Source organism: Stegodyphus dumicola, chromosome 1 (genome assembly GCF_044657685.1).
Source record: "Stegodyphus dumicola isolate Sdum_Otavi_A_Nest chromosome 1, ASM4465768v1".
Lineage (NCBI taxonomy): Eukaryota > Metazoa > Arthropoda > Arachnida > Araneae > Eresidae > Stegodyphus > Stegodyphus dumicola.
In genome coordinates, this window is record NC_140768.1 from 85,829,633 (window position 1) to 85,843,405 (window position 13,773).

The window sequence follows — 13,773 nt, forward strand, 5'->3', positions numbered from 1 at the left end:
AAAATTCCATAGTTCGAGTCCCGGTAAGGGCTTTGCACATTTTCGCGTTTCCTGTATAGATTAACCGAATGACTCTACAATCTAAAGACGTCTTCCCTATTGATGAAACACTCTTTCCTTTCATCTCATGCCTTCAACATGCCTAGTCTCTAAAGACTGAAGAAGAGACTGATCAAATACTGATGAAACAGAAGTCAATACTTTACTTAATATGAAAATCAGAAATACCAAGATGTTTCGAAAATGTTTATATATAACGAATAAATATCCGGTGGATGATTTTTAATATATCTGCAGAATACCTAACGGGAAACGATAAAGCATTAAGAAGAAAAATAATTTTTTACATAAAATGTAATATTTTTTAATTAAAATATTTTTAAAACTTTATGCTATTTGATTCTTGCGATTTTTAAAATAATATATTGACGAAAATATGAATAATATTTTAAGGAACTAAAAATTAGATGATAAAATTGCGCAAAGCAATACACTGTGATAAAAATATGAATAATATTTTAAGGAACTAAAAATTAGATGATAAAATTGCGCAAAGCAATACACTGTGATAAAAATATGAATAATATTTTAAGGAACTAAAAATTAGATGATAAAATTGCGCAAAGCAATACACTGTGATAAAAATATGAATAATATTTTAAGGAACTAAAAATTAGATGATAAAATTGCGCAAAGCAATACACTGTGATAAAAATATGAATAATATTTTAAGGAACTAAAAATTAGATGATAAAATTGCGCAAAGCAATACACTGTGATAAAAATATGAATAATATTTTAAGGAACTAAAAATTAGATGATAAAATTGCGCAAAGCAATACACTGTGATAAAAATATGAATAATATTTTAAGGAACTAAAAATTAGATGATAAAATTGCGCAAAGCAATACACTGTGATAAAACCGTTTAAAGCAATTCATGTGGTTGAACTCATCCTAAATTAAATTTTCGGTTATACATCTTTCTCATTTATTTATCTTTTCTGAAAGGCCTATCAGTTCGAATACCGCGAACAGGCTGGCTGCATGGGCGTTTTCGTGGCTTTCCCCATGTGTAACGTGTATACGAGACAGTTTCCCTTAGAAAGTCCTCCGCGAAGGCATCCCTCCCCTTAGGCACATAGCCCTCGAGGCTTCGCCATAATCACACACACACACATGTTACATTATATTGAATTAGTTAAATTTCCCTGCTATTTTGAAGTGCATTTTTTCTCATCTTTTAATAATATCATTCGGTTTATTTTATCAAAATATCCATTGAAAAAAGGGATCACATTAAGAGGCGTCTATTCTATGTCTTTGTACTCGGTACGATTTCAATGATCGCCATTTGTTCAGTAATTACTCCCAAGGAAACTTTTGTTGAATATTTATTTTCAACAAAAAATAGGTGATGAAGATGATCTAAAACAGCAAATTGATTTTGTATTGCCATTATAAATTTTGTTTATATGTTTTGATGGAATGTTTTTGCATTGATTTTATTAAAGCATAATGAATATGCTTCTAACTCAATATCTATGCGGATATTAAAAAAATAAAATTTATATTTCAAAAACATTCTTTCTCAGTTGTTTAAAACGTTTTCATAAAATTCTCCGCATTATTTAGGAAACCTTCACGAGTGTAAATATAGAATATATATATATATATAATAAGGAAATATGCGTGTAGCGTTCTTTCACGAATGTATAGCGTATTGCTTAATTGTGTGCAACATTTTGCTTGCTTTTTAGAATCTACAAATTATACACATTACATGAGAGAGTGAAATAAGGAGGCTACATTCATATTAAATTGAGCAAAATATTAAATGGAGAAAAACTTTACACCCGGATTCATAAGCGGATACGCCGTTTAAAGAGGTTCCTCATTTTATATCGCAGTATTTATCTTTGCTGCCGATAAAGAGCAGAAATGGCAGATAAATAAAATCAAAGAACATGGAGATGCTCCTATTGATAAAAGTGAATTAATAATTAAATAAAAGAGGAACTTGATCAGAGCTTAATTGCGTCGTCAAAGGATAACTTTTTCTCCCTCCCATTAGAATTGTTTCGTCATTTCCTGTTATTGAAGCTAGTAGAAATATTTTGTATTTTAAGAGCTGTAGTTGTTGGGGGCAGATTACATTCCACATTGAGGATAGATTTCAGTTCTATTCCTGCACTCTGTTCGGAATAAAGTATCAAATATGTTGTTACCAATTGTTGCTTCGGTTGCTGTCCTTGTCATCGCTTTAATAATACGGTAAGTAAAATCTCACATCAGCAAGTATATGTATAGTATCTCGATATACTGCGCTTCGGTTTATTATGTTTAGTATATAATCTGCTTGTTTACAAATTTAAGGCTTTTTACAATCTGTTATTAAGCCAAATGATCGGCTGTGTGATGTCAGCTGCTTTCATTCACATACTGCCTTTCATATGTATTTTTTCATTTAACATTTCACAGTATTTTAAACGTTTGCAACATTAATTCACCATTTATAAAATTAAATAGTAGATATACGGTAACATATAAATGCTCTAATAACCTTTTAATAGCATAAATATTCAAAAGTTATCATTTCTTTAGGCTTTCGAATTTTTCATTTCTTATCACTTTGCATGCTGTCATGTAACGCTGCCATTGATCGTTCGCCCCCGGCCTTCATAGAACTGATAAATGCCAATCATGACAGCTGTTGCTGACCCTGTGTGAGAAGACACTTAGGATTTCTAGAAAATTAACATTTTAGACAATTGTTTGGCAACTCTGAGACAAAAATACTTTTATTTTTTTTCTAAAATTTTAAAATTACTTTAAAATAATAGTATTTATTAAAAACTTTTTATTAACAATATTTATAAAGGGCATTGATACTCTGCATATCAATGCTGTAGAGTATGCTTTAATTGAGTATTTAAAAAAATAGTATGCCTGTTTCTCCATATTTTTGTCCTTATTGTATTTTTAACAATTATCAGAAAACTTTGAAAAATAGAGTAAAATTAAATGTGGAAATTTTATTTCTTCAATGAGATAATTACATATATTATTATATCTAAGAGATATTTTTTATTTTATTAGTAGATTTTGATAAATTAATAAATTCTTTAAAAATAGCAAAATCTATGGCTGATGAGTGTTTTAATTTTTCGTCTGTCGAAAAGATTTATTCTTAAAAATAAATTTGTAATTGATATCTTATTTTATTTTCATCCCTTTTCATTTCCGGAAATATTTTTATTTGCTGCTAACGAATGAATAAGGCACAACAGAATTTTAATTAATTTTCTTAAATTAGGAAGTATTTGCTTCCCTAAAGACATTTTCACTCCACAATTGTATTCCGAAACGACGAATTCTCGAACTTTTTCAACGATTAGATATTTATTACTTTTGGTAAGGCGATAGCTAATAGAAAATGCGTCTTTGTTAAGGATTTTGAGAAGTAGTTAAAATTTAAAACTTACTTATCTTGTTAAAAACATTCTTTTACTGCGCTCAAAACGAAGTATTAATTTATTAACCTTCGTCTATCATGCTAATTTTCCTATTATTACTGAGAAGGGAAAATATTACATCTGATTGTAAACATAACAGAACACTAAACATTTATAAGAAGTACCGGATCTAGTACGAAGATAATAAAAGTCGTCGGGGGCATGACGCGAAAAAATCAATCTGGTATCTTCACCGTAATTGTAATAACGTAACTATAAATATCTCTACTGTACTGTTATTGAAACAAATCATTTGACGTTTATAAAATACTCACATGGACGTATTCTATTGACCTTGATTCATTCCTTATTTTTAAAGTAGATGTAGAATATTGTCACGACTGATAAATATAATTAAAAGAGTGCAAACTTCATCATATAGCAGGTTGCTATCGCTGCTGTTATCTCCAAGTGTCATTGCATTGTTTCACGGCAAGCGAAATTTACAATTTACATATGAATAGAAAGTTTTTTTACGAATAATAAAACGCTTTAACAAAAAAAAAAAATGCAAAGACAGTTGTTAGCCATTTAATTCAGTTTACATAAACTATTAAAATACGAAAAATATTTCAGGAGGATAATTTTTCGAAACAAAAAGACGTGAATCTGCTTTCATATGTTGCTCTACATTTTTTCTATGTTATTTAACTGTCTATGGGTTAATAATATTTCTGATCCAAAAGCTTTAATTTTTTGCTTTAATTGTTTTAATTTATTAGCACCAGAGGTACTATTAATCTCAATCCTCATTGATGAATTCTTAGTTTTACTATTTATTTAACCAAGATTTTTACTTTTACTTTTTATTTTTACTATTTCGTATCGTGTGTTTTAAAATCAAAGTTCGTGGTAACATCAAGTGCTTACTCTCACTCATTAGCCCTAGTGAGCTACATGACCTCATTTTCGCCTTTTACAGTTTCCTATTCATTTAATGATTATATCGCAAGTTTAGACGATTTTCAAGTGTTTCAAAAGACATAGGACTCTTAAATTCACAGATAGATGTTGCTTTTACTATGTTCGAACTTTATTTATTTCCAAAAACTACAAAAAACTTCATTTTTCGAACTCTGACACCTCAACCAATCTAAATGCAGGCCGCTGATCACGTGCTTCTGCTCTTCTAGACTCACCCAAAAGCTTAGACTTTCATTTCGCCTCTCGCCGCCATTTATATAATCACCTATGCTATGCCATGATATGCAATTTAGCAAAACTTATTTTATGAGTTCTCTCATTTATTGATCTCGCCTTCGGGTGCGGTGTATTTTTAATTTTTAACTTTATGGCCTATGGTATTATGATAATATACTGGTAAGAACTCCTAGTAGCTAAAGCCAGCAGTAAAGATATGATCCAAGATCCAAGAGAGTCTCGTCAGGAAATTAGCTCCGGGTCTAGCGTCGTCTCGCGACGCACCTGTTTGAGGCTGCTCATCTTGTTCCTAGATAATATAATTTTTTGCTCTTCTCCTCAATCGAATGGCCAGTCACCCACCAGATAGGGGCAAAATGCCGTGGCGTGCGGCATCCAGCGACATTATGGATAGTGATAACGAATCAGTTATTTTCACTAAATCTGACTACAGCATAAGTAAATTCGACATGAATCAAACACATGATTATTTTTAAATCTACAGGGTACATGCAGAATAATCCCGTTTCACCAAAGGTTAAAAAGATCAAAACTTCGTCGGCTCAAGAAATCGTCGATAAATATAAGGATATCTTCGGGAAAGTGACTTCGGGAAAGCGGCAATAGAGTTAATAAGAGGTTGTAGCTGCTGCTTTCTAGAAACCGAATACCTGATGTTCTGATACACAGAGGCCCAACAGGAAGGCATTTCGGCTATATGATGACACTAAATAAGGTTCGAGAGCGCTTCTTCTGGAATTCGGCGAGAATCGTTGTTCAGGAAGTGGTGCAGATCTTGTGATGCTTACGCAGCCAAGAAAGGTCCGAAGGGGCGTAGCAGAGGAGGCTGCAGCGATACAGTGTAGAAGCGCCTTTCGAGCGAATTGCCCTCGACATATTTAGACCTTTTCCATGGACCACAGATAGCAACAAATACATTCTCGTCGTCATAGATTATTTCACGAAGTAGCCGAAAGCGTACCCAATTCCAGACCAAGAGGCTGTCACGACAACTGAAGTTCTGTTACAGGAATAGGTGTCCAGGTTTGGGACCACCCTCCAGATTCATTCCGACCAAGGCATGAACTTCACTTCGGCTGTGTTCAAGGGACTCTGAGACTTATTGGAAATCAAGAAAACGCAGACGACCCCCGTTAATTCGCAGTCTGATCGCATGATGATGAGGTTCAACCGTACAATCCTGAACCACCTCTTGCTCATGATTTCCAAGAACCAATAAAACTGGGATCCCAAGCTGCCACTGTTCCTGCTTTTTTACCGCAGTGCCGTCCACGAAAGCACTGCCTATTTTCCATCGCAGATGCTCTTCGGTCGCGATCTTAGTCTGTCAAGTGACCTGCTCTTTTGTCACCCTACGGATCGCCTGAGGAGTACATGCAAAACCTCCAAGACCGACTGGAAACAGTACACAAGTTTGCTTGAGAGAAGATCAACATCTCGAAGGACAGGATGAAGAACAGATACGAGGCAAGAACCACCGATCATCAATTCCAGGAAAACGACAAGGTGCTTTGGAATCCGAGTCGTAGTAAGGATGTTTCTCCCAAACTGCAGTCGCATTGGAAGGGTCGTAAGGTCCATTGCTGATTGTTTCAGCGTGTTTGTTGTAATATCTCGTGGACTGTAAACGGGATTTCGAACTGTCCTGAGTAATACTGGCTACATAAATTGTGTTTTGATTCTTTATCAAGTGTGGTCATCAATCACTCCAAATCAAAGAACCTGTAGAGGGCAACAATACTTTACCGTTGGCAAATTAAATGGAAGCAATGAAGATATCGCGTATATGCGATTTCGCTTTCGGAAAACCCGCTCTCAGTAAACGATTACTGCACATTCTCCCAAAAGAATTAAGTGATAACTCGAACAATTAATGCTGCGAGAAAATGAAGCCTTTTATTTTTTCAAAAAAGTTTTCTACTTAATAATACGCACCACATTTAACTCTGTAACTTTTCAATCTTATAAAACATCGCGTAGATGTTACGGAAAAGGACATTTTAATTCTTCGCATCTTCAGAAGTGATCGTCTTCTAATCGTTGAAATCCTCTGATTTTTCTGCCTGCAAATTTCTGAGCTTTTAAAAAACTTTTTGGCTACTCGAATATTTATTATAGGATCATTCTTTCGGAACCCTTTCCTCCTGTTCAGAAGTTGTGAAATTTAAGCAGTGTTTTTATAAATTGTACCATTTATGTCACTTTTTGCAATTGCTTACAAAATTAATTCGAGAATCAGCACAGAAATGCTATTTGTTAGATTTACAAGTATTAGAATTTATTTTCTTAGTTGTTTCCTTTCTATTTTCTATAGATATTATAGAAAAAATGACGACTACTGGGAAAAACGTGGAGTAACTTATGTTCCCCGTGATGACATCATAACTATAATTCGCAACATGTGTTACAAGGTAAGTTTTACGCTCATTGATAATATTTCTACGCAATACTGGAAATAAAGATTTTATACTCTGAAATCTCTTACTAATTCTCAATTTTTAATGACAGCCATTGCACGAACTGGTATTGAATCTAAGAAAACATGGTAAAGTAGTTGGGTAAGTATTCTTGTAGACTTTCATGTTATTGCTTAATATTAAATATATAAGTAACAAATTTTTCATTAAGTATAAAAATATATAAAATGAAAAGCATTTGGTTTTAAAAAATTCTATATTATCAATTTTTATTTAAAATATCATATGCTAAAAGCATTAGGAGACTTTCTGTGTGGCATAACATGATGCCAGTACATGAAACTTATGTTGCATTTTCCACCCAAAGTTATGAAAGGTCAGAGTATGAGGTATTTCTCCCGCCTTCCTTCTTCCTTCGTGGTGTAGTGGTTCTGCACGCTGGGCCTGTGTTCCACAGGTCCGCGTTTCGATTCCCGGCGAAGGCGTTTGCTCATTTTTCATCTTGGCTGCTTCCAAAAAATACCTAATGTCTCTACAGTGGCACCCGAACTAAAAAGAGTGTTGGATGATGCTCCTCCTCACCCAGGATTTGGCGATTGAGTTCCCTAGAAAATTTAGTCGACCTTTAAAAGGGGGAGTGCAAAAGGTATTTCTCTCGCCTTCCTAGCGTGCCTTCGTGGTGTAGTAGTTCTGCACACTGGGTCGGTGGTTCGAGGTCCGAGGTTCAACTCCCGGCGAAGGCGGTTGCTAATTTTTTATCTATCCGGCTTTTCCAATTAACCTAATGTCTCTACAAAAGTTGTTTACAGCTGTTTTTATAACTTAAATGGGATTAAAATCAATTCATAATGTAGCATTAAAATTAAATATCCTCCATTCATTTTATTTTTAAATGAATTTACTCATTCAGACTCATTTCTAATTTCCCACCTACAGCCCTCAGAAAATATCTGGCAGAACTGTAAAGGTAGAAGAAATAGAAATGAATAGATTTTGTGACGAAATGTATGTGCCTTAATGGTACTTGGACGTGTCACAGGGCGCTTTTCAGAGGGATATAAAAGCATGAATTGTCACTGCTGTCAGTGCTGTTTATAAGGGGTATCATCATTACCCAAAAGCATTTTATCTATAGGACTGCAGATGGAAACGGAGCAGCTGTTCAAAAGAATTACAAAGGAAAATATCAAAATATTATCCGCCGCTTATTAAACTCACTGGTTAATAAACTCAGCCGGTTAGTATATTTAGATTTCTAAGCACCCAAACAAATTCTTACTAATCAATGGAAAAAACCGCCGTTTATTAAACTCATCTCAACCGCCTATTAAACTTAAATAGGCTAAAGACTGATTCTTCAGTGCTTGAACATCTTACTTCGACCTATCAAACTTTATCATTCAAGTATCTAGAGTTTCAATAAAACGAATTTGATCAAACTTTTCCTACTTTTCAGTCCCTGTAAATGTAAGAAACTGTTTTCATTGACCGCAGTGGACATCAAAGCAGCAGAATTTCCATATCCTAAGGTGTCAGGGCTGCTATTCCTCCTAATTTCCTTTGGGTACATAACTGGAGTCCTGAGTAGGAACAGGGAGTTTATTTAATACTTTATATTCGTGCTTGTGTAGAAGATACAACAAATGTAAGAAGGGTTAAATTTACCCTTTATTTCTCACAGTGTACAGCAATTCCCGCACTTCGGGATACAGAGACCAGCGCTTATAGTCTAAAACGTATAAAATATGACATAAACTTAAATAAATAAGAAATAAACTAGATGTTTTACAAATAGTAACGCTAAGATTGGCCTTTTGAAACTACGTATGTAGTGAGGGAAATGCAGAAAACTACAATACGTCTTCAAATATCAAGGAGAACTAAGTTCTGGCCTTAAAGGCAGATCTGAACTGACTGAAAAGCACTCGCGTCGTAAGGCAGAAGGAAGTCTTTCTGTCTTTCTTTTAACTAAAAGCTATATCTTAAATACTTATATAGTTTGCAACCTCATTTGCATAAAGAATGCTTTCGCGCTTATTCTGGTCAGAAATAGAAAGTAAGAGAGGATAGCAAAGTTTTAAAATAAAATAAACGTTAGTAAAACTTAAAATCCTTACAAAAGTTAATAAAAACAATTCATTAGAGGCATTGTAAATGAGCGAGGGTTCCTTCTGGAATATCAGCTTATAGAAGCTGGAAGTGAACGTCTATGTCCCTTATTTTAAACTTTCCAGATTCAAAATCTTATATTTGGGATAGACACATTCTGTTCACAGACAGTTATAAAAAAGTTCAAGATATACATTTTATCATTAACGTACATTAACAGTCTTTGAATGGAAGAGAAGTGGTAATTAAGAAAGTATTGATCATGCTTGTAATCATGAAGTTGCAGATCGACTAAACAGACAAAGGGAAATTTTTCTGCCGGATAGAAACGTAAATTTTAAAATTTGACTAAATCACTGGAGGAAGAATTTTAAAATTTGACAAAATCACTGGAGGAAGAATTTTAAAAATTTCCTGTATGCTTAGCTTGTCTAAATGCCAAGCGAAAAAAATTAAGCCTGAAATAAAAGAATAAATTGTTAAAAATTTGAATGTTTTTTGTAATTGCAACCAGAGAGAAGCTACATTTAAATTGGGAAGTTCCAAACAGCACTGTACAGTTTAATTAAATAAGGTATTATAATTATTGAAGAACTAATAAACAATGCAAATGTCTAAAGGAAGCGCAAAAGAGAAAGAAAACTGAGAAAGTTTAAAATTGTTTTCTGAAATGTTCTAAGCTACAAAGATGTTTCTATTTCTAAAGCTTTTTCAAAAATTCTCTAAATGATAGGGGATAGTTTTACATTAACTGACGTAAGTTCTATTGGAGGAAGCGAAATCCATATTATTCATTAGAAATTGCATGGCGAGAAGACAGAAGCGTATCATCATCCAACTGAAAAGTGAATAAAAGATGTTTTATTTGAGCTACTAAATGAATACTAGGGACTCGAAATTTATAATTCAAACAAAACTGGACTGTATTACAGAGCATTTCCAGAGCACGCATTAATATTTAAAACTGAACAGCAGTTGTTTTACGAAATTAAAGGAATACGTTATTGTTTTACAAGCAGGCAATATGGAATAAAAATTAGGAAGACAGCACTGGTTATTGACAAAAGCTGAACACTTTGAAATGCAACAGCAAACTGAAAAACAGTAGCTTTACTTATTGGATAACTGCAGCACATACATCTCTTTTTGAAAACAATTAGTTACCTTTCATCATCATTCAACTTTTGATTTTAGGATATTATCAAAGTTTTCAAATTTCATTTTAAAAAAGATGTTCAGCAAATGATGAAGAGAATTGCATTTTGTAAAAATATAAGCATTTAGAAGAAGATGAGTAAGTTGATATTGTTAGAGTTTATGCATACTTAAGCAGTTCTTGATTTCTTAAATTTAAAAACTGCATTCGAAAATATGGCTTTTACATAGATGAAGGCTCAGAGAAATGAAAAACTATAGATGATCAGTGGAGGAATGGAAAACTGAAGGTAATCAGTGGGAGAAGCTATGAAGATTCATTTTTAGAATATATGTCAGTTAATAACAATATTGAGAAAAGTGCATAAAAACTGACAATGAAAGTGTTAAAAGATTTGCAGAAAATGGAAGTGAAAGTGATGACATACCATTATCAATCGATTATAGGAAAGCACTGCAAATCCCATGAAAAGTTCTTGAACAGAAAAGTGCTGATCAAAACACTTACTAGCAGTTTTACGAAACTGAGAATGCAATTGAAGAGCTGTTGTTCAACAATATGAAAACAATCATAGAGAGAATATTAGTTTACAAGAGATAAAATTTCAACAAAAACGTAATTATAAAAATATTTTTATAAAAAATTGAAAATGTAAATTTCAAAATTATGTAAACAGGCTAATTTTACTATTTTTAATTACTATTTTAGCCTTAATTAGTTAATTAATTAACTGTTACACTTTATTTTACTTGAAAAGTTTAAAAAGTAATATTACTGTCTGCAATACACAAATCGCTGTCTATTAAACTCAGCCCATTAAAGAACTCAAATAAGTTTGGAGAGAATGTTATTTTAATAAGTGGTGGGTAATGTAGGTGGAAATTTTTCATTTCACTTCTTTTTACAGCTGTTTTATTTTAGCCCCGGTCCCATGAATAAATTCATGTCGGCACGCTTCGCGTTCGTATAGCAACGTATACCCTTCGAAATCCGCATCAGGAATCACAATTTCCAACCAGTTAGAAGCTTTTATCTTTCACTCAACTGCCTCCTTTAGCACCCCAACGCGTCATATTAGTACACATATTCCTTCACAAAATCAGTTTCATTCGCCTCTGCCTGCCTGTGCATTTTTGCCAGATATTTACCGAGCACTCCGTGTAAAATATGTAGTATAAAAGTATTTACAATGTATTACTCGTATGCGACTTTTATTTCTTAAACCTTTGATAGGTAGTCGTATGCTTTTAATTACAAAAATAGTATATGACATAACGCATATTCATATTTTGGCCTTTTTAAAATTAAAAAATCTGTTTTGTATAGATTATGAAATCTACTTTCTGTATATGTATATTTATGTTTAGTAAAAATTATACTCATTCTAAAAAATAAAACGTAGAATATTTCACTTGCATGCAACAAAAACTGGCAGAGCTATTTAAAGTTTGAAATCGTATTTCTTGAAAATTAGGGGTTGTACATAGTTGTGCAAATCCCATGAAAACTGTTGTGTTGTTGTTGCATGTTGTTGCAGTGTTGTTGTTGCATGCAACTAAATGAAATATGACATAGTTTAATAAATGTATTTGATGCTAATGGATTACGTCATAAGAACTGTTACGCGTGCTAGCGTAAAAAGCTATAGTATTAATGCAAATAAATTAATAAAAAACTACAATATTAATGCAAATGTCGTTCAAAAACGAGAAGTTTTTCACAGTTATAGAATTCGTACTGAAGAAAACAGCGATAGGCCTCATTTAATAACATCGCAACATCAGTTGCATAAATTTAAAATGGTGTTGGTGTATTTAATTTAGCAAAGCACACTAGGGCTATCTACCCAAGGGGAGGGTTGCCTTCGTGGAGGACTTTCTAAGGGAAATTGGCTTGTATACACGTTGCACATGGGGAAAACTACGAAAACGCCCATACAGCCAGCCCGTTCGCGGGATTCGAACCTCGGATCTAACTACCAGTGTTCAGCGACTTTACCGCGCGGCCGCTGGTGGGCCTAAATTTAAAATGAGAAACATTTCTATTCCAATGAACTTTTTGTACGACAATTAGATTATAAAAATGTATTTGAATACTGTTAACATAATTTTAATATTTGAAAATTTACAAATCGATTATATGAAAATGCTTTCAGCATACTGAATATAACAAAATTATACCAAATTAAAGAACCGGTCACATTAGTAAATCACAAAGGAATATCCTTCAAATTATATTACATGGAGAAAATTAAACCAAGTTATTTTAATTTATATTTTAACTGACATGTCATGGAAAACGATATCAGTTGCTTTTTCCGACTGAAAAAAAATCTAAAAATATTCAAAACTTAAAAGGAAATTAAATTAAATTAAGAAATTGAAATTAAATACATTGACTAATTTTTGTCTTACAGGAGTCAAACGTTTCGTGCTTTATTTCTTAGAATGAATATAAAGTTCTACTAAATATAGCTTCTTTATAAAATTGATGTTTTTAATTAAAAAATACCATGATAATAAATATTTTGGTCATTTAAACCATTTTATAATTGAAAGTGTATGTTTACTACCAACGTTTGCTAAAATAAAGGCCGCGTAAATACTTTATGGACACGCTGTTTAAAATTCATAGCATATAATATACGAGGACACTTGACTTGCAGGATTTCTATATTCATATTATATGAAAATAGATGTCACGAGAAAGATAATGTATTTCCAAATGATTTTTAGCCACAAAAATAAAATAACGATAATAATATCGAAGATAATTTTTTTTAATTTTAAACCAGCGATTTTAAGGCATAAAGAAACTAAAAAATAATAATAATAGCGACATAGAAGATATCTTCTGCTATTCTTCTGCTGTAGATTATTACTTACTTTAATAGAAATTGCGAGAAATTTTGAAACCTGAAATTCCATTATTTCGGATTTTTGATTATAGAAAAAAAAAAAGCACTCAATTAAACTCATCAAAGATTTCAACAAAGAAATTGCCTAAGAATTAATGAGAATACTTTTTGCATCGAATTCTGTTGCGGTGAATATGAAATTTAATGAAAACTTCATCCAATTAAAAGTCGTTTTTAGTAACCCAAATATTCATATGGAAATGTTGTTATTACACTACTATTTGCTGGTATATGCTTCAAAATATATTGAAAACACAAATTATTGAATACCTCTAAGGGCCTATAGACTAGACTGAGATTATGCTGGAAGGTGACCTTCATGAAACTAAGTAATTAGTATTAATTACTTGACGTCTATTTTTGTAATTCATTGTTGATATCAGGCAACTTCTAAAGGATTTCAAAGCGTTTACTATATATTTACCACTACATTTAAGAAGCTTGTTCAGTTTTACGTGTGATTTTATATAATTTTCGCAGACAGTAAATGATATATCA

At 32.6% G+C, this 13,773-nt stretch overlaps 1 protein-coding gene and 1 long non-coding RNA gene across 4 annotated transcripts in view; one reads left to right on the forward strand and one right to left on the reverse strand.

The window, feature by feature from the left end:
* The window catches only part of LOC146999132 (uncharacterized), a 228,634-nt gene extending 224,712 nt beyond the window's left edge, over nucleotides 1-3,922 (reverse strand). For both annotated transcript variants that reach the window (XR_015041349.1, XR_015041350.1), the window contains exon 1: nucleotides 3,791-3,922. This is a non-coding gene — a long non-coding RNA (uncharacterized LOC146999132). The remainder of the gene's footprint in view (nucleotides 1-3,790) is intronic.
* Nucleotides 2,020-13,773, forward strand: part of LOC118181597 (cytochrome P450 3A56-like) — a 62,625-nt gene continuing 50,871 nt past the window's right edge. The window contains exons 1-3 of one of the 2 annotated variants that reach the window (XM_085817348.1): nucleotides 2,020-2,274; nucleotides 6,991-7,087; nucleotides 7,185-7,234. In XM_085817348.1, the coding sequence (XP_085673474.1) occupies nucleotides 2,219-2,274; nucleotides 6,991-7,087; nucleotides 7,185-7,234 (203 nt within the window). In that variant the 5' untranslated portion in view covers nucleotides 2,020-2,218. The remainder of the gene's footprint in view (nucleotides 2,275-6,990; nucleotides 7,088-7,184; nucleotides 7,235-13,773) is intronic. The other variant, XM_035350752.2, reaches the window with a different exon arrangement.